General features: G+C 57.4%; 3 protein-coding genes across 5 annotated transcripts; all 3 read right to left on the reverse strand.

Annotated features, from left to right (window-relative positions):
- Nucleotides 1-22: 22 nt before the first annotated feature.
- PLIN4 (perilipin 4) lies at nt 23-11,139 on the reverse strand. The gene is made up of 9 exons (XM_074337619.1): nt 11,019-11,139; nt 10,831-10,898; nt 10,205-10,352; nt 9,282-9,343; nt 5,140-7,673; nt 2,571-5,056; nt 2,268-2,455; nt 838-924; nt 23-762 (listed from the first exon to the last, which is right to left on the reverse strand). Exons 2-9 carry the CDS (start codon nt 10,879-10,881, stop codon nt 430-432), a joined length of 5,889 nt encoding a protein of 1,962 aa, XP_074193720.1. The 5' UTR covers nt 10,882-10,898; nt 11,019-11,139; the 3' UTR covers nt 23-429.
- Nucleotides 11,140-13,744: 2,605 nt separating this feature from the next.
- Nucleotides 13,745-21,535, reverse strand: PLIN5 (perilipin 5). 3 transcript variants are annotated; one of them, XM_019744034.2, is made up of 9 exons: nt 21,420-21,478; nt 20,938-21,048; nt 20,564-20,761; nt 19,672-19,867; nt 18,147-18,229; nt 17,592-17,772; nt 16,519-16,718; nt 15,138-15,245; nt 13,745-14,767 (listed from the first exon to the last, which is right to left on the reverse strand). In XM_019744034.2, the coding sequence occupies exons 3-9, from the start codon at nt 20,621-20,623 to the stop codon at nt 14,237-14,239; spliced, it is 1,359 nt and encodes a 452-aa protein (XP_019599593.1). In that variant the 5' UTR covers nt 20,624-20,761; nt 20,938-21,048; nt 21,420-21,478; the 3' UTR covers nt 13,745-14,236. The 3 variants fall into 3 exon arrangements, with proteins under 3 accessions (XP_019599593.1, XP_019599591.1, XP_019599592.1); XM_019744032.2 differs by lacking the exon at nt 20,938-21,048 and having other exon boundaries at nt 20,564-20,645; nt 21,420-21,535; XM_019744033.2 differs by lacking the exon at nt 20,938-21,048 and having other exon boundaries at nt 21,420-21,519.
- A 1,018-nt stretch (nt 21,536-22,553) lies between these two features.
- Nucleotides 22,554-24,826, reverse strand: LRG1 (leucine rich alpha-2-glycoprotein 1). The gene is made up of 2 exons (XM_019744043.2): nt 24,670-24,826; nt 22,554-24,000 (listed from the first exon to the last, which is right to left on the reverse strand). The coding sequence occupies exons 1-2, from the start codon at nt 24,699-24,701 to the stop codon at nt 22,920-22,922; spliced, it is 1,113 nt and encodes a 370-aa protein (XP_019599602.2). The 5' UTR covers nt 24,702-24,826; the 3' UTR covers nt 22,554-22,919.
- Between the last annotated feature and the right edge of the window lie 473 nt (nt 24,827-25,299).

Raw genomic sequence — 25,299 nt, forward strand, 5'->3', positions numbered from 1 at the left:
ATGGCGTTCTGGTACATGCTGGTGCAAGGTGTTTGCTAAGGGTGGGGGTGGGTGCTTTCGGAATGAGGGTGGAGGAGCAGGACCATCTGCTAAGCTGGTAGCTAAAGGCCCCAACTGTGGGGTTGGAAGACTTCCCCCGCCCCCAAAGATAGGGGCTCCTAGTGGAGTTGCTGAATGGAGAACCTTCTAGACTTAGGCACGTTTCACTTCTCTTTCCTGACTGGGGTGCTTGCTCAGGATCTTCAAGCGAAGGCCCACTGTCAACGCTCTTAGCAACTCGGGGCTCCCAGGCCAGGAGCAGGGCCAGGCTTGCTGGGCAAGAAAGGTGGACGGTAGAGCACTGGAGAAAGTCCTTGGTGCCCTGTCCAGCGCCCGCCAGCAGGGTCCAGAGCTCCAGGGAGCTGGGGCTGCGGAGGCTCCAAGGGGGACCTACAGCTGCTGCCCACCGGGCTGCAGGGCGAAGGGCCCCACCAGCCAGCTGAGTGGGGGGCTGTGCTGCACACTCTCCAGCAGCTGTTCCAGCCCTTGCCAGGCCTGGCCTACGCCACCGCGGCTCTGGGCCAGGCGCTCGGCCGGCAGCTCCGAGATGGAGCTGGCAGAGGACATGAGGCTGTAGAGCTCACAGAGGCTGTGCCGTGCCCGCCTGACCCGCTGCTGGAGCTCGGCAGGGAGACCCTGGAGGCCGGAGGCCAGGTTGCTGTAGGCCACGTGGAGCTGCTGGATGAGGCCGCAGGCCCTGGACAAAGCCCCTGCATCAGGCACCTGCGGGAGGAGGGAAGGAGGTGAACGGGGGTCGGAGGGGAGAAGACCCTGGGAGCCTTGGCCCCTTGTACGCACCTCGTGGGTACTGGCTTTCTCTCCTCCACTGTTCAGGCCCAGATTCGGCGGCTGCTGCTCTTCTGGAGCCTGCTTGGCCTTTTCCATCTGGAAAGAGCCCAGCAGAGAAAAGACGGCTCTTGGCAGGGACCTTTCACACACTGTCTCCCTGGGGAGGTGAGGGGTTGGGGCAGGCCCTCCTCGGCCTGGCCCAGAGCCTCACGTCTACACCTTGTTGTGGAGTTGTAGAAATGCCTCAAGTTTACATCCAGCTATGCCACAGTGGGCTTCTCTTGTAAAGAGGCAAGAATCCAAATTCCCCATGAGCTCTTCAGGGAGATCAAATAACAGTATCCATGGGATTGTGTCACCCCGCCCCCCCCCACACACACACACAGCTTAAATCTCTCCCATGGCTCCTCAGTGCCTGTGGGATAAAACCAACTCTCCGTGGTCTGCACAGTCTGCCCCCAGGATGTCTCAGACCTCACCTCCTGCTGACACCCCATCGCACTTTGCAAATCACCGAACCCCAGATCCCTGGGCTCCCCCTACCCTGTTTCCACCTTCACTTCACCTGCACCCTGGCTGCCTTCCTCTTCCTGAACACGCCCAGCTTGTTCTCAGGCACTCTGTTCTCGTGCTCCCCCCTTCTCCCCAACTCTGCACTCCCCAACTCTGCACAGCTCTCCTTGGTATCCACGCTCTCCTGCCCGGCCCAGGGCCTCTCTGCACGGTTGTCCTTTGCTTCCCCATTGCCTGTAAGTACAGCTGTCCCCCTTATCCACAGTTTTACATTCCATGATTTCAGTTCTCATGGTCAGAAAATAGTAAGTGGAAAATACCAGAAATAAACTGTGTTTTAAATGGCATACCATTCTAAATAGTGTGATGAAATCTCCCATCATCCTGCTGTCCCACCTGGGCCGAGACTCATCTCTCTGTCCAGCATTTCCACACTGTATGCTCCTCACCCATCAGTCACATACGAATAGTCACCGTCTCGGTTAGCAGATCGGCTCTCAGGGTATCAGCACTTGTGTTCAAGTCACCCTTATTTTACTTGATGCCACATTCACATCATTTTTATTATAGTATGTTAAAATTGTCCTATTTTATTATTAGTTATTGTTAATCTCTTATGTGCCTCAACTATAAACTAAAGTTTCTCATAGGTATGTACGTCCAGGAAAAAACAGCATATTGGGCTCAGTGCTATGGGGCTCTCGGAATGTACCTCTTGCAGATAAGGTGAGACGAGTGTATTTGGTCTGCTTGTCCACCTCCCTCTCTGGGACACCAGCCCCGTGAGAGCAGTCCGTGGCCATCTTAGTGACCCATAGACATTGTCACCGAGGTGCCCAGTCAATACCTGTCAGATCACTCCACGCAGGTGGGGAAGCCATGGGGAGATCCTCAGAAGAAGGCGCCCCAGGGAGAGGAAGACTTACCAGCCTGAAGGAGTCCTCAAGCTGGGCCAGAGCGTCCCTGGCCTGGAACTGGCTGTGCTGCAGGTGGCTCAGGGCGTGCTCAAAAGCCCGCTGGCGGAAGCCAGGGGCAACGTCTCCCAGACGCACGAAATAGCTGCTCTGGTCGGCTGCGGACACCTTGGGCCCGGGCTGAGAGGCCGCCAGCTGAGCTGCAAGGGAAGACGGGATCACTCAATCAGAGGGGACCCTAGGGGCGTCCAGGGCCGGGGTACAGGGACAGCAAGCCCTCACTGGGAGCTGGGGCCCGGCCCATCCTGTTCTCACCTTGCTCCTCGGCAGTCATGGGGTGGAAGATCTCTCCCAGCTCCTCCTGCTCGTCCCCGACTGTCGCCAAGCCCATGGCTCCTCCTTGGCTGCATGTGGTGGCCATGGGCCCTGTGTCGTCCTTGCCCAGGGCAGCCCCTTGCGTGAATGGTGCCACAGCAGAAACAAGGTCCAGGCCTGCACAGAGAGTGTCTGGGGGACTGGAGACCCCGCAGCGTGGGGCTTCCTGGGGGTTCTGGAGAGTTTGTTCCCCACATTTGTCTGAAGCCCTGTCATTGATGAGTCCACCCCAGAAAGTGTCCTTGGCACCAGGTAACCAATTCTGGATGGTGCCCAGACTAGACTGCATAGCCCCTTTGGCCACACCCAGTGCCCCGGTGAGCCCAGTGGACACTGTATCTTTGTTGCCAGTCAGAACGACGTTGGTGGTGTCCACACCTAACTGGACAGCACTCTTAGCCACACCCATGGCCCCGGTGAGCCCGGTGGACACGGTGTCTTTGGTGCCAGTCAGAACCGTCTTGGTGGTGTCCATGCCAGTCTGGACGGCGCCCTTGGCCACACCCATGGCTCCGGTGAGCCCAGTGGACACCGTGTCTTTGGTGCCACTCAGAACCGTCTTAGTGGTGTCCATGCCAGTCTGGACGGCGCCCTTGGCCACACCCATGGCTCCGGTGAGCCCCGCGGACACAATGTTTTTGGTGCTAGTCAAAGCAACTTTGGTGGTATCCATGCCAGTCTGGACTGTTCCTTTGGCCACACCCAGTGCCCCGGTGAGCCCAGTGGACACAGTGTCTTTTGTGCCACTCAGAACCATCTTGGAGGTGTCCATGCCAGTCTGGATGGCGCCCTTGGCCACACCCAGTGCCCCGGTGAGCCCAGTGGACACGGTGTCTTTGGTGCCAGTCAGAACAGTCTTGGTGGTGTCCATGCCAGTCTGGACGGCGCCCTTGGCCACGCCCATGGCTCCGGTGAGCCCTGTGGACACAATGTTTTTGGTGCTAGTCAAAGCAACTTTGGTGGTATCCATGCCAGTCTGGACTGTTCCCTTGGCTACACCCAATGCCCCGGTGAGCCCGGTGGACACTACATCGTTGGTGCCAGTCAGAACCGTCTTGGTGGTGTCCATGCCAGTCTGGATGGCGCCCTTGGCCACGCCCATGGCCCCGGTGAGCCCAGTGGACATGGTGTCTTTGGTGCCAGTCAGAACCGTCTTGGTGGTGTCCATGCCAGTCTGGACGGCACCCTTGGCCACACCCATGGCCCCGGTGAGCCCAGTGGACACCGTGTCTTTGGTGCCACTCAGAACCGCCTTGGTGGTATCCATGCCAGTCTGGACGGTGCCCTTGGCCACACCCAGTGCCCCGGTGAGCCCAGTGGATACGGTGTCTTTTGTGCCACTCAGAACTGTCTTGGAGGTGTCCATGCCAGTCTGGATGGCACCCTTGGCCACACCCAGTGCCCCGGTGAGCCCAGTGGACACGGTGTCTTTGGTGCCAGTCAGAACAGTCTTGGTGGTGTCCATGCCAGTCTGGACGGCGCCCTTGGCCACACCCATGGCTCCAGTGAGCCCAGTGGACACGGTGTCTTTGGTGCCAGTCAGAACCATCTTGGTGGTGTCCATGCCAGTCTGAACGGCGCCCTTGGCCACACCCAGTGCTCCGGTGAGCCCAGTGGACATGGTGTCTTTTGTGCCACTCAGAACCGTCTTGGAGGTGTCCATGCCAGTCTGGATGGCACCCTTGGCCACACCCAGTGCCCCGGTGAGCCCAGTGGACACGGTGTCTTTGGTGCCAGTCAGAACCGTCTTGGTGGTGTCCATGCCAGTCTGGACGGTGCCCTTGGCCACACCCATGGCTCCGGTGAGCCCAGTGGACACGGTGTCTTTGGTGCCAGTCAGAACCGTCTTGGTGGTGTCCATGCCAGTCTGGACGGTGCCCTTGGCCACACCCATGGCTCCAGTGAGCCCAATGGACACGGTATCTTTGGTGCCAGTCAGAACCGTCTTGGTGGTGTCCATGCCAGTCTGAATGGCGCCCTTGGCCACGCCCATGGCCCCGGTGAACCCAGTGGACATGGTGTCTTTGGTGCCAGACAGAACCGTCTTGGTGGTGTCCATGCCAGTCTGGACGGCACCCTTGGCCACGCCCATGGCCCCAGTGAGCCCAGTGGACATGGTGTCTTTGGTGCCAGTCAGAACCGTCTTGGTGGTGTCCATGCCAGTCTGGACAGCGCCCTTGGCCACACCCATGGCTCCGGTGAGCCCAGTGGATACGGTGTCTTTTGTGCCACTCAGAACTGTCTTGGAGGTGTCCATGCCAGTCTGGATGGCACCCTTGGCCACACCCAGTGCCCCGGTGAGCCCAGTGGACACGGTGTCTTTGGTGCCAGTCAGAACAGTCTTGGTGGTGTCCATGCCAGTCTGGACGGCGCCCTTGGCCACACCCATGGCTCCAGTGAGCCCAGTGGACACAATGTTTTTGGTGCTAGTCAGAAGCAACTTGGTGGTGTCCATGCCAGTCTGGACTGTTCCTTTGGCCACACCCAGTGCCCGGTGAGCCCAGTGGACACAGTGTCTTTTGTGCCACTCAGAACTGTCTTGGAGGTGTCCATGCCAGTCTGGATGGCACCCTTGGCCACACCCAGTGCCCCGGTGAGCCCAGTGGACACGGTGTCTTTGGTGCCAGTCAGAACAGTCTTGGTGGTGTCCATGCCAGTCTGGACGGCGCCCTTGGCCACACCCATGGCTCCAGTGAGCCCAGTGGACACGGTGTCTTTGGTGCCAGTCAGAACCATCTTGGTGGTGTCCATGCCAGTCTGAACGGCGCCCTTGGCCACACCCAGTGCTCCGGTGAGCCCAGTGGACATGGTGTCTTTGGTGCCAGTCAGAACCGTCTTGGTGGTGTCCATGCCAGCCTGTACAGCACTCTTGGCCACACCCATGGCTCCGGAGAGCCCCGCGGACACAATGTTTTTGGTGCCAGTCAAAGCAACTTTGGTGGTATCCATGCCAGTCTGGACTGTTCCCTTGGCCACACCCAATGCCCCAGTGAGACCAGTGGATACTACATCTTTGGTACCACTTATTACAGTCTTGGAAGTGTCCATGCCAGCCTGTGCAGCACTCTTGGCCACACCCAGTGCCCCGGTGAGCCCTGTGGACACAATGTTTTTGGTGCTAGTCAAAGCAACTTTGGTGGTATCCATGCCAGTCTGGACTGTTCCCTTGGCCACACCCAATGCCCCGGTGAGCCCAGTGGACACTACATCTTTGGTGCCAGTCAGAACCATCTTGGTGGTGTCCATGCCAGTCTGGACGGCATCCTTGGCCACGCCCATGGCCCCGGTGAGCCCAGTGGACATGGTGTCTTTGGTGCCAGACAGAACCGTCTTGGTGGTGTCCATGCCAGTCTGGACGGCACCCTTGGCCACACCCATGGCCCCGGTGAGCCCAGTGGACACCGTGTCTTTGGTGCCACTCAGAACCGCCTTGGTGGTATCCATGCCAGTCTGGACGGTGCCCTTGGCCACACCCAGTGCCCCGGTGAGCCCAGTGGATACGGTGTCTTTTGTGCCACTCAGAACTGTCTTGGAGGTGTCCATGCCAGTCTGGATGGCACCCTTGGCCACACCCAGTGCCCCGGTGAGCCCAGTGGACACGGTGTCTTTGGTGCCAGTCAGAACAGTCTTGGTGGTGTCCATGCCAGTCTGGACGGCGCCCTTGGCCACACCCATGGCTCCAGTGAGCCCAGTGGACACGGTGTCTTTGGTGCCAGTCAGAACCATCTTGGTGGTGTCCATGCCAGTCTGAACGGCGCCCTTGGCCACACCCAGTGCTCCGGTGAGCCCAGTGGACATGGTGTCTTTTGTGCCACTCAGAACCGTCTTGGAGGTGTCCATGCCAGTCTGGATGGCACCCTTGGCCACACCCAGTGCCCCAGTGAGCCCAGTGGACACGGTGTCTTTGGTGCCAGTCAGAACAGTCTTGGTGGTGTCCATGCCAGTCTGGACGGCGCCCTTGGCCACACCCATGGCTCCAGTGAGCCCAGTGGACACGGTGTCTTTGGTGCCAGTCAGAACCATCTTGGTGGTGTCCATGCCAGTCTGAACGGCGCCCTTGGCCACACCCAGTGCTCCGGTGAGCCCAGTGGACATGGTGTCTTTTGTGCCACTCAGAACCGTCTTGGAGGTGTCCATGCCAGTCTGGATGGCACCCTTGGCCACACCCAGTGCCCCAGTGAGCCCAGTGGACACGGTGTCTTTGGTGCCAGTCAAAGCAACTTTGGTGGTATCCATGCCAGTCTGGACTGTTCCCTTGGCCACACCCAATGCCCCAGTGAGACCAGTGGATACTACATCTTTGGTACCACTTATTACAGTCTTGGAAGTGTCCATGCCAGCCTGTGCAGCACTCTTGGCCACACCCAGTGCCCCGGTGAGCCCTGTGGACACGGTGTCTTTGGTGCCAGTCAGAACCGTCTTGGTGGTGTCCATGCCAGCCTGTGCAGCACTCTTGGCCACACCCAGTGCCCCGGTGAGCCCAGTGGACACTGTGTCTTTGGTGCCACTCAGAGCCGTCTTGGTGGTGTCCATGCCAGTCTGGACTGTTCCCTTGGCCACACCCATGGCTCCGGTGAGCCCAGTGGACACAATGTTTTTGGTGCTAGTCAAAGCAACTTTGGTGGTATCCATGCCAGTCTGGACGGCACCCTTGGCCACACCCAGTGCCCCAGTGAGCCCAGTGGACATGGTGTCTTTGGTGCCTGTGAGAATAGCCTTTGACGTGTCCAAGCCCCCCTGAACAGCCCCTGTGGCCATGTTCACAGCACCAGTCACTCCACTGCAGATGGTGTCTTTGGTGCCAGTCAGCGCGGTCTGGGTGGTGTCCACACCGGTCTGAACAGCCCCTTTGGCCACGCCCACTGTCCCCATGACCCCACTGGCCACAGTCTCCTTGGTTCCTGTGAGCGCAGATCGGGTAATGCTGAGACCTCCCTGGACCACGCCTTTAGCTGAGTCTACCACGTTGACCACCCCGGAGGAGATAGCATCCTTGGTCCTGGTCATGGTAGAGCTCACCAGGTCCTTTGCCCCAGAGATCATCTGATGAGAAAGGACACATGGTGTCAGATTATTCCTTCGACTCAATAGATGTTTCTTATTGCAACCATGGGTCCCTAACACCTCTGGAAGCCTTGACAAGGTGCCTTGACCTTGGGCTCAGCAAGCCATTGAATTACATGTGTTTACTTATGGCAGAATTTAAGCCCGTTTCCCTGTTACAGTGGAGAGACCAAATTGCTTATTAAAATGAATATTCAACTAAGAGAAGGCAACGAATATTTAGAAAAATAACAATGGAAAAATTACAGGGATAAGTATTGGGTTCAAGCCATAGGACATTGTCGATAATTTTCATCATTTTTGACCTATCCAAGGGCAGTTGTCTCTATTTCAACCAAACTACCAAAGGGTTGCCACCACTCAGGTTCAGCCATGAGGGTGCTATTTTTAATTCAGTGATTCTCACCCAAGGCAATCCTGCCCCCCAGAGGACACTGGGTGATGTCTGGGGGCATCTGTGGCTGTCACAACTTGGGGGAGAAGGTGCGGCTTGCATCGAGTGGGTGGGGCCTGGGATGCTGTGCCCCATACAGCCCCAACCAGGAGTAATCCAGCCCTAAATGACCACAGTACTGAGGTTGAGAAGCCCTGAAATTTTATCCTCACCACCTGCCTCCACCCCAGCACTGAATCAAGTGAGCACCTTGGTCTCTGCCTGCAGAGACATGGGTTCAAATCCCAGCTCTTTCCCGCACTTGCTGTGTGACCTCAGGCAAGCCACATCCCCTCTCTGAGCCTATTTCTAAAAAATAGTGATTAAAACAGCTCCTCCTTCGAGGATTGTGGAGGAAATGAATCAAGGTGCCTGAAGCTCTTTGCAGGTAGTTAGGTGCTCAATTAACATGAGTGAAGAGGAGCAGAGGCGTGCATAAATGGGGAAGGAGTGAGGGCTTTAATTTGGGCCAGAGGGCCTGCTGAGGTTGAACCCAGTGGTTTTTCACCCTCTTGAGATGCTCACATCTGGCTGAGCTGAGACCAGAGGGAGAATAGGAAGACCAGAGTAGGGGCGTGAGCTGGCAGAGGAGTTCCTATCAGGAGATCCACCCTGCTGTGGCCTCAGCTGGCTTACATCATCTCCTCCATTTGGCCTGGCCTTGGGGACAGGATAACGTGGGCGGTTCCCACTTATCCAGGACCAAGGGTGGATGCAGCCTCTGCCCATGGATCCTGCTGTGTGATCTTTGGCAGGTGGCTCAGCTTCTCTGTGCCTCAGCTACTATGTGCTCCCTTCCTCACAGGGTGGTTGGGAGGATTAACTATTAAGCAGAACATAAAAAGCATGTCACCCAGAGCCTGACACATGGTGAGTTGCTGTTGTTTGAGTCACATTGTGCTAGACACAGAGTGAGGGACTGTCTGTAGACTGGAGCCTGACCATGCTGGCCGGTGAGGCAGTACTGCACCCACTTCACAGATGTGGAAATGGAGGTTCAGAGGGGAAGGAGCCACCCAGAATCCCCGCAGCAGGACGCATGGTGTCTGCCCTCTCCTTGGGCAGGAACCAAAACATCCCGGGAGGGGGTCCCAAAACATCCCCAAGGGAGGTAGAGCCCATCAGACCAAGTTCTGACAGTCAGTCCCTCTCACCTTGTCTGAAGGCAGCGGCAGCTTCTCCAGCCCCCTGGCCATCTGCTCCGGGTCAGTGGCTGCTGTGGGGACAGGAGCTGGTCAGGCACCCGGGGAGGATGAGGGAAGCAGGCTGGCATCAGCCACCCTGATGCCCATTGCGCAATTGGTGGGCACAGCCCAAAAGGTTAGGAATGTCCCAGCCACCCTGCCAGGGACAGCAGGAGGTGACATCTACAGCCATAGGCCTGAGTCCCTCCGGCCCTCCAGGGCCTCAGTCCCCTGGAGCAAGGGCTCCCTGGTGTTTTCTCTGCCTGGGTCCTGGATGCCCACCCACAGGAAGCCGGAGGGAGAGGAGTCAAGGCCCTGGCCCGCCTCTGCCACAGCCGGCAGCTGCCTGTCAGACCTGGGTATGTGGAGCAGAAGTCAGCTGCCTGGGGCTCTGGGCCCAGAGCAAGACCCACCTTGGGCAGCCACCCAACCCCGGGCCCTGCTGCATCAGCCCTTCTGCGTGCCCCGAGCACCCCGCCTGAGCAACTAGAGGGTGCGGAGACTCCCAGGATGTGTCACTCCAGGGAAGCTGCTGTCCTCTGGGAACCAGGGTCACCATCCCCAGTGAGTTCAGGCATGCAGAACACCCAGTTCCTGGTCCATGGGTATAGGAAACAGGGTGATGGGAGGTGGTGGGATGGAGAGCGTGAGGAACACTGCAGGGAGACAGGCTGCGTTCACATCCCCACTCTTGCTGGTAATGCCACTCACCCATCATATATGTATACCTCAGTTTCCCCATCTGGCACTAAATGAGTGTTGCCTACCTATTGAGATGACACTGGCACAGATGAAATGCCCCCAAAGTGGCCAGAGCGCCATGCGATGGGATTTCTTAGTGTTCGGCTCCCCCTCCAGTCCCCCACCCCCACCCCGTGGAGCTGTGTACTCACCCTGGGTTGGGGGCTGGGCAGCCTGGGGGATGGGAACACCTGCGGGATCAGTGACCGGCCGGGCCCCTCTCGCTGAGCTGTGGGTGTTGGCTACCAGGTTCCGGGCAGAACTGAAGCCAGGCAGGGACCCCAAGAAGCTGCCCAGGGTCTAAGTGGGGAGGGGACAGCATAAGCAGGGTCAGGCTGCGGTGGAGTGAGCTGGGAAAACATTGGACAGCCCTGGGCTCGCACATCTCCTCAGTCCTGGGTGACCTTGTGTTCACACCTCAGTTTCCTCACCTGGACAATGGGCAGATGCAGCCAGCCTCTCATGGACAGAGGAAAAGGTCATCCTCTGGGTTTCCAAGACCTTCCACAGCCCCCGTTTCAGAGATGGGGAAACTGAGGCTCAGGGAAGGGCTGAGGCTGTCCCAAAGTCACACAGCAGGGAAGGAGCTGAGGTCTGCACGAGCCAATCCCCACCCTCAGCTCGGGACAATTGGGAAGAGTTGGCACTATGGCTCTCAGAGCCCTTCCACCCCACCCAGAAACCCCCTTCAGACTCTAAGACAGTGGAGGTCACCTCCCCAAGGTTCTGGGGGTCTCCAAGCCTCGGCAGGGATCTTCCCTCCCGGGTTTCCCCTCACCTTGCCCTTGGGTTTGGGGGGCTCCTGGCCTCCTTCCTCTGGAGCAGACATGGCAGTACTCTAAGCAGCTGGAAGCGGGCAGAGAGGGTGCGTGAATAGGAGCTCCCAGGCCTCCTGCCCCACACCCACAACCCTCAGCAGACCCCAGCACCCACCTGGAGACCCGGCCTCACCCTGGCATTGCTCACCTGGACTGCGTGAGGGTCCTTCGGAGTGACTGGTGCCGCAGCTGGCAGCTGGCTCAGCTTTCAGCTCCCAGGCCTTATAGGGTCAGGGGCGGTCGTGGGCCGGGCCAGTAGAGGCAGGCGGCCAGCGGGCTGGGGGAGGGCCCTGGGCGGTCACGTGCCTGCCTGCCCGGCCCAGCGTGGGCCCTGAGCCCAGCACCTTTCCCCTGCTCTCAGTGCTAGGCCGCCTCTGCTCACGGCACCTGCCCCCAGCAGGCTGGGTGATTCGTGGGCCGTTCTGTGCTCGGAGACATGGCCTATATGCCCTCGTGGCCTCCTCTATCCATCCACGAGATGGTCACAGTTCAAATCTCTGCTCTACTGGGATGCCTTGGCCTCAATTTCCTCTCCAGACTTCTCACCATGGCCCATGATATTCTGCTTCCCCTCTGCCTTCATCTCCCCTGGTTCTCTCCCCCTTGATCACTCCAGCCACGTGGGCCTCCTTGCTGTTCCTCCAAATTTCCAATAACTGTCCTGCCTCAGGGCCTTTGCATGAACTGTGCCCTCTACCTATAGCACTCTTCCCCAGACACCCACACAATTCCCTCCCTCCCTGTGTCCCCTGCAATAGGCAGTACCTGGCACACAGTCAGCACTTAATAAATGTTTGGCTAAATGGGCCAACTCATAGGGTAGTTGTGAGCGTGAAATGAGGTCACGTATGACCTGTTTACCCCAGTGCCTAGTACCCAGCAGGTGCTCCACAGATGCTAGCTTAGCATTGTCCAGGCAGAGAGGAGCAGGGTCTGTCTTGAGCAGGGAGGGGACATGTCACTCTCCAGAAGGGACTTCCTTTGTGTAAGGGCCAAAATGCAAACCAAGACAAAGCACCAACATAGCTGGGGGCACCCTAGGAGTGAGATCCAGGCCCAGTGGGTTCGGGCCAACCTAAGGTGGCTTCCTGGAGGAGGCATCCCATGCTGGATGCCGCAGAGATAGATTTTGAGCTGGGACCCGGAGCCTGTGTGCAGAGCAGGCTGTGTGGGTAGGTGCATATATGAGCAGAGGCGTGACCGCCACAGCCTCCCTGGGCTGTTTTCCCTTTACCTGCCCCTGAAACAGGGATCACAGTTGCATGCTGGTGGGGGTTGGACAAAGACCCATCTGGTGGCTCTGGGCTCTGAGCTGGAAGAAGGAAGAGTCTAGCCTCTGGGCCTGATGACCCCCAGGTCATCTCCTTGGAGCTGTTACCATGTTTGCCAAACAGATGTGGAACAAAAGGGGGGGGGCCCAACCTCTGTCCTCCAGCCAATACTTCCTAAAGGTGGCAGTGGGAGGTGGACCCTGGGTGTGTCTCTTCTCTCCCTGCAGAGCTGCCACAATCCAGTGAGGGGGAGGGGAATCAAGCAAAAATAAAAATGATCTGAAACAGTGAGTCAGGTCTTGTTCCCCCTCTGCCCACAGCCCTCCAGGGTACCCACCTCCCATGGGGTAAAGGCCCAAGTCTTTCCTGTGGCCCATGGGGCCCTGCACGACCTGCCCCCATCTGCTCCCTGCCTGCCGTCCCCTCCTCCCTCTCTCCCCATCCCGTACTCTGCTCCAGCCACATGGATCTGCTTGCTATTCTTCCACATGCCAGGCAAAGGTCCTACCCCAGGATCTTGGCACATGCTGTGCCCTCTGCCTGCAATGCTCTTCACTCTTTGCTCATATGTCACCTCCTCAGAGAGGCCCTCTTGGACTCCCTCGCTTATTTAAAAATATACACCCCTCCTTGTACCCCCCCACATAAACTCCCCATCATCCCTCCCTTTGATTTTTCTCATCATTCTACTAACACTAAGAAAAGTAATTTATTTTTCTTGTGTATTGTCTGTCTCCTACTGTATTGTCACGTCGTAGAGGACAGGATTTTTGTTTTGCTCACTGCCATGTCCCCAAAGCAGAGAACTGCATGGCACACAGCAGGTGCTCTTTAGATATTTGTTGAATGAACAAATTCATGAGTGAATAATAGCTTCTGTGAATGAGGAGTTTACTAGGATTGGCACAACTGCCTTATGACTTTCATACCCATTTTGCAGAGGAGAAAACAGGTTTGGAGAGGGGAAGTCGCTTGCCCACCCACTTGTAGGCAAGGCTGAGACTCAACTGCAGGGTGTCAGGAAGCCAGGGAGGTTCCTGAATCTGGCGGGAGGGAAGTGGTCAGGGCTCCCAGAGTTGCCCCTGGGCCAAGTCCCAGGAAAGCCAGGGGCCACCCTGACCTCACCACATCAGACTGTGGTTTCCCAACACCCCTCCTGGCCACTAGGGAGTCTGGAGGGCGGCTAAGAATGTGGTCAGAGGACAGAAGGGCCCCCATGGGATGGCCGTTGGACCTTGCCCTACCTCTGTCTCCTCCATCCTGACCAGTGGAGAAACCACAGCAAGATCAGCTCCTGTGGGTCCAGAGAGGTGGGCATAGGAGGGGCTGACCCATCTGACTTCTTCCCCTGTATGATCCTGCTCCCCGCTGTTTCCAAGAAATCCGTTTATACTAATGTGTGAACTTCCACTCCAGAAAGCTACATCTGAAGGGGCAATACTTAATCCAGGTGGGCTGGGCACTAATGGTGGAACTACAGACAGGATGGCAAGCTGGTCAGGGGGCATCACTCCTTTCAAATCTTGAACCCTGGCTTGTGCCATGCAGTCACATACCTCTGAGGCCCCCAGCACCCTGCAACTGAGACTCACCCCAGCCAGAGTAGAGGCCATGGGCCTTTGGACAACACGAAGCACCTTTATTCTGGACAGCAAACCCCAAACGGCAAAGCAAGTGGGTCTGGCAGGCCCAGCTGGTGCAGCCCAGCATCTCTGAGGACCCTTCAGTCCAGGATGTACAAGCTGGGGGTTAAGGAGGTGCTCACTTTTCAAAGCCCCAAATAGAAACCAATGGGCAAAATGTGTTTCTTTGAGGAATTTTGATCGGCTTCTTGGGGTGTGGCAATAGGTGAACCCAGGTGAACCCAGCTCCGCCTAGTTGGACCTGAATTAGGTTCGTGTCTCCATATGTGCAAGGGAAAGATTGGGGAGGGTCTGATATCAGTGAAGCTGGTCTACATTCTGAATGAGGCCCCTAACCAACCAACTCCGTGCCTGGGCCAAGGTTAAGGCATCGGCTGTTAGTGTTTCCGCATGGCCACTAGAGGGCAGAAGGGATCTCAGGGTGTGGGCCACGGCCCTGAGGCCCTGTGCGGTCAGAAGTCCAGCTCTGGCATCAGGGTGTGCTTGGGGCGGCTGGGGGGCTCCGGCTCTTCCTCGGGAATGTCCTCCGGGAAGCCTGTCCCGTTCCGGTGGTGGGCCTCCCAGGCTCTCTGCTGGGCTGGCCAGTCCAGGTGCGCCCAGCGGGGGTCAGGGCCCCCCACGATTTCGTCCACCAGGGCTTCCAGGTCCGGAGGGGGTTCGGACCGCTCCAAGAGAATGGGCGCGAAGGGCCCCACGAGCCAGGGCAGCGGCATGGCCTGCATCACCAGCTCCAGCAGCTCGTCCACACAGGCATGGGCCCGGGCCATGCTGCCCCGGCCTTCGGCCAGCGCGGCTGCCGGCACATCCCTGAAACAGCGCGCATTGGCGAAGGTGGCCTGCAGGGCGTCCACGCTGCGCCGCACCTCGGCCACCTTTTCCTGGGCGCTGGCAGGGAGGCCCCGCACGCTTGTCTCCAGTGCATCCACCGAGCTCTGTAGTTCCTGCATCAGGCTGCGGGACAGCATGAGGGTCTCCATCTCCGCCTGCGGGGAGGGACAGGGAGGAGCGAGGCCTCAAAGTCCCGGATGGACACATGCCAGGATTGCCGCCCTGCCTTATTTTCCCATAGACACATAATGGGACTGTTGCCCTGCCTTAGTTTCCCCCATGGACACAGAACAAGACCGAGCCCTCCCTCAGTTTCCCTAAAGGACCCACAGTAAGACTTGCCCTGTCTCAGTTTCCCCAATGGATACCCAATAGGACTGCATCACCCTGCCTCAATTTCCCCATGGACACTTCAACCAGCTGACTTCAGCAGTTGGTTAGAGACAGCTCCAGCCTGGCCCCAGCAACCCTGGGTGGATCCAGAACCACTCCCTTCCACCACCCGCCCTCTCCCTGTCATCCTACCTGGCTGCTGCGGCGGCCATTCTCCAGCGGGTATAGACTCCACAGTTCGTGTACCTTCCCGGGCTGGGCTGGGGTGATGGGGGTTGCCCCACACTGCACGAGGTCAATCTGTGGGGATGGGAGCAGTGGTAGTCAGAACTGGAGGATTTGGGGTGTCAGGGGAGCCAGGACCAACTCTGGCCTAGGTTTGGCCTCAATAAATATTTAGGGAACACCACCTGTGTGTACTATTTCTCACCTTCTGATCCAGCCTGCCCATTGTCTCCTCTGCCCTCCGCCAAACCCTGCGACCTGTAGTTCCCCTGAAGCTCTGTCAGGCCTTTACTGGTGCTGTTCCTCTTGCCCCCACCCCACCTCCCGGCCTGGTTCATTGCAGTTCAAGTCTCAATGTAGACATCACCGCCTCCAGGAAGGCTTCCATCTTCCCCTCCTGGCTGGGTGGATCCCGTCTCTGGGTTCTACAGCACCTGCTGTGTTCCCCATCATGACCCTGATCCCCCACTGGACTGTGAGTGTCCTGACGGCGCCACTGTGCCTTCCAGTACCCAGGACAGGATAGGTATTAGATGATGAATACAAATACAGTGCAACCCATCCAAACAATGGAATGCTACTGAGTCGTAAAAAGGAAGGAAATTCTGACACACACTACATGGATGAAACTTGAGGACATTATGCTCAGCGATAAAGGGACTCAGGTGCTCACAGGCGACCTCTGGTGGCTGCGGCGGGGAGGACAGACTGGGATGGGAGTCTGGGGGACCAGGTGAGCAATCATGGGGGCTGGACCCAGGTGGAGAAAGAGGAGGGAGGAGATGTGGGTGGATTCAGGATAGACTGAGGGCAGAGCAGACAGTATGGCAGGTGTATCAGATGTGGGAGGGAGGAGAAGACGGATCTGCTGCAGTTGAGATGGAGAGAGGGAATGTAAGATAAGCAGGTTGGGGCGTCTGAACTTATCAAGCCCAGTAAGCATGAGCTGTCATGTTCCTTTGACACAAGGAAGAATGGATAATGGGAGAAGAAGATGGATGTGAGCTGGAACCTGAAGGATGGAAAGGATTGGGATTGGTGACAGGAGAGCGAGGAAAGAGGTACCTTCTCCCTCTCCTGATCTGCCTTAACTGCCTATAAATTCCAGCTCCCACTTCCCTTCCTTCACCAAACCCTTCCTTGCTCCCCAGGCAGAGACTTGGCACCCCCTGAACTCCCCCAGCCCCAGGTCCCCCTTCTTCCCCAGCCCTGAACACACATGGCTGGAAGTAGCTGAGACCAATTCTACCTCCCCCTTGAGACTAGCAGGGGACCAGGTACTCATCTGGCGTATAATCCATGCCTACTGGCCAGCATCATAGGGCAGGGGCAGGCAGAGGGCTCTCACCAGCTCCAGTGTCTCCTGCAGCTGAGCCAGTGTGTCCTGTGCATGGTGTTTCTTCTGCCTCAGTTTCCCCAGAGAATGCTCATATGCCAGGTGACGGAGCCGTGCTGACAGAGAGCCCAGGCGCACAAAGTAGCCCTGATGTTTCCTCTGCTCCTCCACGGAGCCCACTTCTGGGCCCTCAGCCTCGGCTGCCAGTGTCGCTAGAGCATGGGATGCGGGAGGGGGGTCAGTGTGGATACCACCTCCATGTCTGCTCACCCTCCTTCTGAGTGGACGAGGCCGTGGGCTCCCAAATACGTAGTTTCCCTTTACCAATATCGACTCATTCAATCTTTCCTAAACCCTATGATTTAGGTACTATTATTAGCCATTTCACAGATGGGGAAAACTGAGACAGAGAGGTGACGTCTCACAGGTGCAAGAGGCAGACTTGGGATTCGAACCCAGGCACTCTGACTCTAGACTATTCTTAACCACTCTACTAAACTGCCTCTTAAAGAATATATGGCAGGTGCCGGGCACCACCTTTCTGCCAAGGAGGGAACACGTCAACATGTTGTTCTAGTGCCATAAAGCAGGGGTTGAGAAGTCAGATTGTCTTCAGGGCCAGCAGACAGATTAGAATGTTGCAAAAAGGTAGGGTTTAAGGGAACTGTATAAAGGGGCAGGTGCTATTCAACCCAGGTGTCTAGTTTTTTAAGGCAAGACAGAAATTGAGATTTATAGGGGCAAAATCTGATTGTTAAATGCATGTGATGAATTAAAACATTTAAAAGGCATTGTACAAGCCAGATAATACAATTTGGAGGGACACCAGTTTGAGACCACAGCCCTCAAGTTTATAAGTCACTTACACTCTTGGGGTCTGGGAGGTCTGGTTTCTAGTAGGATGTAAGTTGGGGGTGCTATGGAAGCAGAGTGGGAGGTCAGGGCTGGGCCCCAGCTCCATGTTTCCTGCTGATCTGCTTTGTGGCCTTGAGCAGGTCCCAAACCTCTTTGATCTGTAACCTCCAGGGATGGGGACTGGACAGGAGGATTCAAGTGTGGGGGGGAGAGGAGGGCACCAGCCTCACCGAGCTCCTCCTCGGTCATGGGCAGGAAATGGTCCACCAGCTCCTCTGACTTGCCCAGCACAACGTCCACAGCGTGGCTCATGGAACGCTTCAGCTCCACGCTCCAGCGCCGGCCCTGCCGTGCCAGGCCCACCACGCCTGTCATACCGCTGGCCACGGCCCCCTTGGCTGAGGTCACCACCTGGTGGGAGAGGCCCCGATCCAGGCGCTGTTGGTCTCCAACTCCCTTCTGAGGCCCCTCCATTCCCTGGGGCTGGGAGTCAAGGACCTTCCCAGCTCCAGGCCTCAATATCCCTCTATAACCTGGGGGACATTAAAATTCTTCACAGGATGGTTAAAGGGGTCACCAGAACTTACTGGCACATATTAAATGCTCCATAATGTGGGTGCCAATTATTTTAATGTGCTGGTGTTTTTTAGTTGACCAAAGCCTGATTCAGTCCCCGAGGCTAGCTGGCATTGGCATTGGCATGGAAGCCGGGTTTGGGGGAAAGCAGCCCTCCTCCCTCCCACCTCCACCCCCGTGCAGCTCTCCACGTCCAATGGTGCCAGTACCATCTCCGAAGGCTGCTGGAGAAAGGGCAGCTTCTCTTCCAACTTGTCCAGGCCTCTGCAGGCCAGGTCATTCACTGTGGCCACTGCAGAGAGAGGGAGAATATTAGGGGAACAACTGGGGAGACAGGGACACAGAGAGGGCTGGAGAGGCAGGGAGTGCTGCAGGGAGAGGCAGGGAGAGCTGCAGGGAGAGGCAGGGAGAGCTGCAGGGAGAGGCAGGGAGTGCTGCAGGGAGAGGCAGGGAGTGCTGCAGGGAGAGGCAGGGAGAGCTGCAGGGAGAGACAGGGAATGCTGCAGGGAGAGGCAGGGAGAGCTGCAGGGAGAGGCAGGGAGTGCTGCAGGGAGAGGCAGGGAGAGCTGCAGGAGAGGCAGGGAGAGCTGCAGGAGAGGCAGGGAGAGCTGCAGGAGAGGCAGGGAGAGCTGCAGGGAGAGGCAGGGAGAGCTGCAGGGAGAGGCAGGGAGTGCTGCAGGGAGAGCTGCAGGGAGAGGCAGGGAGTGCTGCAGGGAGAGGCAGGCAGAGCTGCAGGGAGAGGCAGGGAGAGCTGCAGGGAGAGGCAGGGAGAGCTGCAGGGAGAGGCAGGGAGTGCTGCAGGGAGAGCTGCAGGGAGAGGCAGGGAGTGCTGCAGGGAGAGGCAGGCAGAGCTGCAGGGAGAGGCAGGGAGAGCTGCAGGGAGAGGCAGGGAGAGCTGCAGGGAGAGGCAGGGAGAGCTGCAGGGAGAAAAAGAGAGATGGGGAGAAACGGAGATAGGGAGAGATCAAGGAAGGCCTCTATGGCAGGGGGAACCTGGTTGGACCCTGGGGAGGGGCTGGGGACCCTGAGGGTTTGAGTGGGCCAGTAGGCTGGGCCCCGCCTCCTCTGCCCTCTCTGCCTCTGCCTGGCAATTGGCTTCTGCCAGCACCAAGGTGACTCTACACCCATGCCCGGCTCAGCCCCAGCAAGCGGGCTCAAGGTCATACAAGCTGGCTGAGAAGGAGGCGGGGAAGCCCTGGGCTGGGACCCTCAGGTGACCCCCTTCCTCAGTCAGATGTGAGGCCAAGAATCTCTGCCTCCCCTCCCCAATCAGGTTGGACCCTGAGCTGGTCTAGGAAGATGGGGTCTTCAGTATAACTGGAAGCAGGGACGGAAGGGCAGACAGGGCAGGAAGGGTGGACAGGCAAAGGGGACCCAAGGCACAACATGCCAGCCAACAAGGGAGGACATGGAGACAGATGGAAGAGGGACAGAAGAAGGGACAACTGAACTGCTAAAGGCAGATGGCCAGGCGATCAGACATAGTAAGCCAACAGGTCGAGGGAGGCGGGACAGGCAGAGCGGCATTGGGAGATGGCACAGGCAGCAGGACTGTGAGGATGACACAGATGGTTGGGGTGCGGAGAGGCAAGGTGGGCAGGCTAAGGGCACACAAGACAGGTAAGACTGAGGAGGGACACCCAGCTCAGGGCCCACCCCAGACAATGCCATGCCGCTGGCACACGAGAGGGGGACGGTGGGGCGACCACAGGACCCTCGGGCCAGGGGACTCACACTGAGGCTGCAGGTGGCTGAGCAGTGGCTGGGCATGGTCCAGGGCGCTGGTGGTTATGCTGCATACGCAGTGCTCGGCCAGGCGGCAGGCGGAGCCCAGCAGCGGGTGCCGGTCCTTGGCTGCGCTGTAGGCATCGGAGACGGCGGTACACGTGGTCCTGACCAGGGGCAGGGCCACCACGCGCTGTACCACGTTCTGTGAGGAGGGCTGGTGTCAGAGGGACCCCCAGGGGCCAGAATGCGTATTGAGCATCTGGCTGTGTGCAGGCGGTGGAAACCCATATGAAGGTGCTCACAGGCTCACACACAGTGTGACAAGTTCTGAAAGAATCTGACAGCTAAGGGCACAGCCTCTGCGGCGACACTGCCTGCATTCAGTTCTGGTTCAGCCACCTCCAAGCTGTGTGAGCTTGGGCAAGTGAGTGAACTGCCTGGTGCCTCGGTCTGCCCATCTGTAAAATGGGTTTCTAGGGCTGTGATAGGGATTCTGGGAGCCAATGTTTGTGAAGTGGAAAAGTGACTGATGCATAGTAGATGCTGTGATTGCTGCTATTATCATTGTTGTTAAGAATGCCATCATGATGGACACAAAAACAGAGAGATATGGGTGGAGACTCAGAGGTGGGAGAGAGAGAGTTGGATGGATAGAGGCCAGGAAGGCTGGATGTGCTTGGAGAGACGCTCCCCTCCTCGGGCATCACTGTGCCCCTCTGGTAAGTGGGTAGGAAGTACAGAGATGCCAATCCCCTCCATGGTCCAAAAGGCCCTCAGAGTGAGGGGCTCACAGCAAAGATAGAGGTGGGAGGGGGTGTACCTGGCCTGTAGCTGTCCCAGGAGGGACTGTCTCCCACCCTTCCCCAGGCCCTGCTCCATAGGAGGCACAGCCCCTCACCTGCTGGTCCTGCTCCCACAAGCTGGGTCTGGGGGCCTGAGCTGCTTCATCTTCTGACATGCCTTCTGCGGACAGGGTCACCCTGGGGGGCAGGACAGAGTGAGGCAGGCACTTGCATGTCAGCCCTCCCAGGCCTTGGGTTCTATCTGGCTGGGTTCTGCGACTCTGGCAAGTCTTGTTCCTTCTTGGGGCCTCATCCTAAAAATTGGGTAATGATAATACCCACCTCAGTGTCATGAGGGACACGGACAGTGTATGCACAGGGCTCTGCACACAGTAGGTGCACACTGGAGAGCCTCTGGCAAGGTGGGGGCACTGTAGTGATTCAAAGCATGGGCTCGGGAGAAAGACCTGGTTTTGAATCGTGCCGTTACCTGCTGTGTGACTTTGGGCAAGTGCCTTCACCTCTCTGGGCTGTTTCCTCTTCTGAAAGTAGGGGAGATCCCTGCTGCCCCTGCCCCTGACAGAACCGCACAAGCAGCCCCCTGCAGGTATGCAGATGGTAATTGCGGAATCCCAATAAACACACAGTCCTTTTGACAGTTAGGGAAACTGAGGCATACAGCGGATCCGTGCTGGGTCCAAGGTCACTCAGCTTAAGCCAACTCAGAGCCGGCAGTTCGACCTCAGACTCCCCGCCTGCAGTTCACTCGCTGTCCCCACCACCCGCCTTCAGAGCCGTAGTCCCTGTCCAACTGGGTCCTGAGCTTCAGCCAACTGGGCCAAGGGTCTCAGCCACCTGCTATGGCCCGTCACTCCTCTCTCCTCCCCACGCCGCTGGACCCTCGCCCGCCCACCCGATCCGGAGACCCCGGGCCTACGGGGTGCTCCTGAACTTCGCCCGCGTGACACTCACCTGGGAGCGCGCAACCTCAGCCTCCAGGTGCCGCCACGGACCCCAGATTCTGGCTCCAGTCTTCGCTTACTGTGGGCCCCGCCTGCCTTATAGCGGTTCGGGAGGCGGAGCCTCCGGGGACCTACCAATGGGGAGAGGCGGTGCGGGGGCGTGCCCCGGGGGCGGGGCTCGGGCGTGCCCCGGGGGCGGGGCTCCAGGCCCTTCTCGCACTTCCCTGGTGCTCCCAGAACGCTCAGCGGTTGCCATAGCAACTTGTGGACGCTGGATGCCCAAGGTTGAGATTTTTGTTGGCCAAGTCTGGCCACTTGTCACCCTCGCTGCTGTTGCGGTGGAGGCAGTGGAGGGCGATCACAGCCCCACCTCCTTGCTCAGTGACCTTGAGCAAGTCCGCAAGATCTTTCTATTTTTTTAACCTGCAACTTCAGTAAACTAGGAACCATGCGGCCCATTCCCTTGGATTCCCCATTTTACAGAAGAGCAAACTGAGGCTCAGAATGCCTGGGTCCCACAGCGATTGAGGGATTTGATTCAAACCCAGCTCTGCCAGGCTCCAGACTCCTGGCTTCCATTAAAATGCCTGTAATGACCACCAACCTGGGCATTACACTTCTTCCAGGGGCCTGAAAAAAACTGAGCATGACTCAAACACCCTGGGGTCCCCCAATCTGATCCTGTCCCCTACCATGCCCAGCATTGTGTCAGCAGGTGGCCTCAGGTTCTGTGTTGTGAGAACACAGCCTTCCAGGCCTCTCTCCATTTGTTCAAGCCCATTCAGCCTGCCCACGCTTACCCTGGGTGGCTGCCCCCTGGGGTATCACGGGCCAGCATGACAAATTGTTTGGAGACCTGAAGCAATCAGGTTTAATTTAAACCTTCCCCAGGACACAAGCTCTGGCAGGAACCCACCAGTAAAATGACACCCTGGGCAATAGTCAGGGTTTTATTTCCAGTAAAGCCTCAGGATGGCGTGGGGGAGGGGCAGCCACAGGCCTTTGGATCCCTATTGGGTCCATTTGGGGTTTCACATCCAGCACCCCACGACCCAGGTCACGCCTCTCCTTTCGTCCTTCATCCTAGAGACTTAGGAAGTCGACTTAGGAGATGCAGGAACACAAAGAATTCCAATTTGTTCAATTCCGTTTGCCAATTATTTATTAAACCCCTTGGGCCTGCCCTCTAACTGAGTGATGAGTAAGAGGCAACTCAGCCACAGGCCTTGCACTCAGACAGCCCCCCAAACTGTTCTGTCCAAACTGGGGGAGACAGAACCAGAGAGAGACAGCCGCTGTGTGGCCAGGGCCTGGCCAGAGGGTGGGTGAGAGAGCTGAGGGAGCAGGAAGTCTGAGACTTGGGAAATGGGGAAGGCATTCCTGGAAAAGGGTACAGCTTAAGCAAAGGCAAGGAGGCCGGAGAACCTACCGGTGTTTCGGGAAGCTTGGGCAAAGCGGGTCTGGCAACTAGGGAAAGCCTTCCTTATCCTTAAAAGGGGGGATTCATTGCCTAGTGGGGTACAGTGTTCTTCGGAGCAGTCACCCCTGTCTCCACCCCAACCTTAGGCTTCAAATGGGACGTGGCCACAGCCAGGAGTGTCTGTCCCTTCATGGCTTTAGGCTCAGCGCAGCGTGTGTCATTCGGGGAGAACATCTTGTCTTTATTGGCCACAAGCCACTGATAGAGGTCGTCCAGGTTCTGATTGCAGGTCCAGGGGTTACCAGAGATGTCGAAGCCGTCCTTCATGTTCTGGGCTGCCCCAGGCTGCCCCAGGTATGCCCAGAGTCCTTTGGGCACGCCTGTCAGTAAATTGTTGGAGAGATCCAGCATGTCCAGCTGCTTCAGACCTCGGAAGGCGCCGGCTGCCACCGTGGCCAGCTGGTTGTCTTGCAGGAAAAGGTAGTGCAGGTTTGGCTGGGGTGCCAGTAGGCCCTCTTCGAGTGCCTGCAACCTGTTGCCCTCCAGGTGTAGCCGTTCCAACTTCAGAGGACCCCTCAGAAGATCAGGGGGCAAAGTCTCCAACTGGTTATTGCCAAGGTCAAGAATGCGCAGGTCGGTGAAGTTGGCCAGCAGCCCCGGGGGCAGCGTCCGGAGGCAGTTCCCAGACAGGTCTAGGTGCACCAAGGCTTTCAGGCCGTGCAGCCATGAGGCCTCCAGGACTTCCAGCTGGTTTTCCTTCAGCACCAAGGTATGGAGGGCAGCCGAGGCCTGGAAGAGGCCCGAAGACAGATGAGTCAGAGCGTTGCGAGTTAGATCGAGCACTTTTAGCTGAGGCACAGGCAACAGAAACTTCACCGAGAGCTTCTCCAGGCGGTTGCTAGAAAGGTGCAGTTCCTGGAGGTTAGAGATGCCCTGGAGGGTGTTGGGCGGCAGCTGGGTGAGGTTCAAGAACTCTGCGGAAAGGTAGGTGGTGTCGGCCGGGAGGGATGAGGGGAGTTTGGCGGGTGGGTAGCAGTTGACAGAGCTGCCATTGTCTGACTGGAACACTTGACAGGCGTCAGGGTTTTGGATGACTCCCTGGGCTGAGGGGGCCACAATTAGTAGCAGCAGGAACAAGATTCTAGAAAGATGGGTGTCCAGGCCCCCTGGGCTACAGGAAATGACAAAAGGTGCTTAATGAGCCACAGTGAAAATATACGCAGCTCAGTGAAAATATACGCAGAAGCTGCCCACTTCTTCCCATCTCCACTTCACCACCCTGGACCTGCCACTTCATTGCTCCCCTAGACTAGTGCACTCACCTTCCTCTCCATGTTTTGAAGGCTGAGCCAGTGAACCCATCCTGCAAACCCCCCAGCTCCAATGTCCCCTTTCCATGAAGCTTTCTCTGACTATCCAAAGCAGAACTCTGTTTTCCCTTCTGGCCTCCTCCTCTTTCTGTCCAGCTCTGACCAAACCAGGTTAGGTTGTTTTCTGTGTCTAGCTCCATCTTGCTCCAATCATTCAGACGCAACCCAGGGCTCCAAAAGGGGACTCTGAACATGAAAAGTGCCCTAAGCCTGTCTGGGGGAGGTCATATGGTCTTAAGTTGGGGTGGTTTACAGTTGGCACCGTAACCCTTGGAGGGCTGGGTCTTCTGCTCCTTCCCGTCCCTCCAGCAGGCCTCTGCTTGGAGTAAGCCTGTCCTAGTTAGAGCCTGAGTGCTGGTCTGTTCCAACCTGTAGGCCTAAGTCTGGCCCTGACTTCAGTGGGTCAGACAGGATGTTCATTCATTGCCTGTTTTCCAAACCTGCCTAGGAATGGTGGGGTAGAGACCTACCTCTGGTTTTGCTCTGGGCTCCAAAAGGACATGGTGGCCTCTCTCTATCCACCTAGGTTCCTTTGGTCTGGTGAGGTGGCTTATACCTGCCTGGGCTGGAGGCAGGGGCACCAACCACAGGGAAGTCCCCACCTACATCCTGTTCCTCCGGATAGGAGCTGAACCTGAGCCAGGCAGGGGAAAGGGAGAGGTCAGGATTGCAAAATTGTTTCCTGGCAGAGAGGGAGGACAGCAGAGGGGCTTGGCTTGCTGTTTTCCCCTTGCTGAAAACTTCTGCGCAGTTTTCCTTTCCCTGATTCTGCTTTTGGGGAGAGAGCACCCAAGGGTCACTGGGGCTGAGTCTCCCCTCCCCCATCCCAGGAATCAAGGGTCAAGGTTGCAAGGTGCCAGTCCTGGGGGATGAGGACAGCTCTTTGAGCAAGAAGTACTATTTATGACACATTTGAGCAACCAGGAAGTGCAGTGAAGAGGACAAAAAGAACTTGTTTTGAATTCACGACAGATTTGTTGTTGGATATATTTTTATTGAGAAGACTTTTTTTTTTATTGAGATGACTTTTTTCAAAAGCAAGCGATGCCGGAAGTCTCCACAGTCTTTGAACAATGTCCTGGTTCTGAATCTCAGCTGTG

The sequence above is a fragment of the Rhinolophus sinicus genome, linkage group LG07 (genome assembly GCF_036562045.2).
Source record: "Rhinolophus sinicus isolate RSC01 linkage group LG07, ASM3656204v1, whole genome shotgun sequence".
NCBI lineage: Eukaryota > Metazoa > Chordata > Mammalia > Chiroptera > Rhinolophidae > Rhinolophus > Rhinolophus sinicus.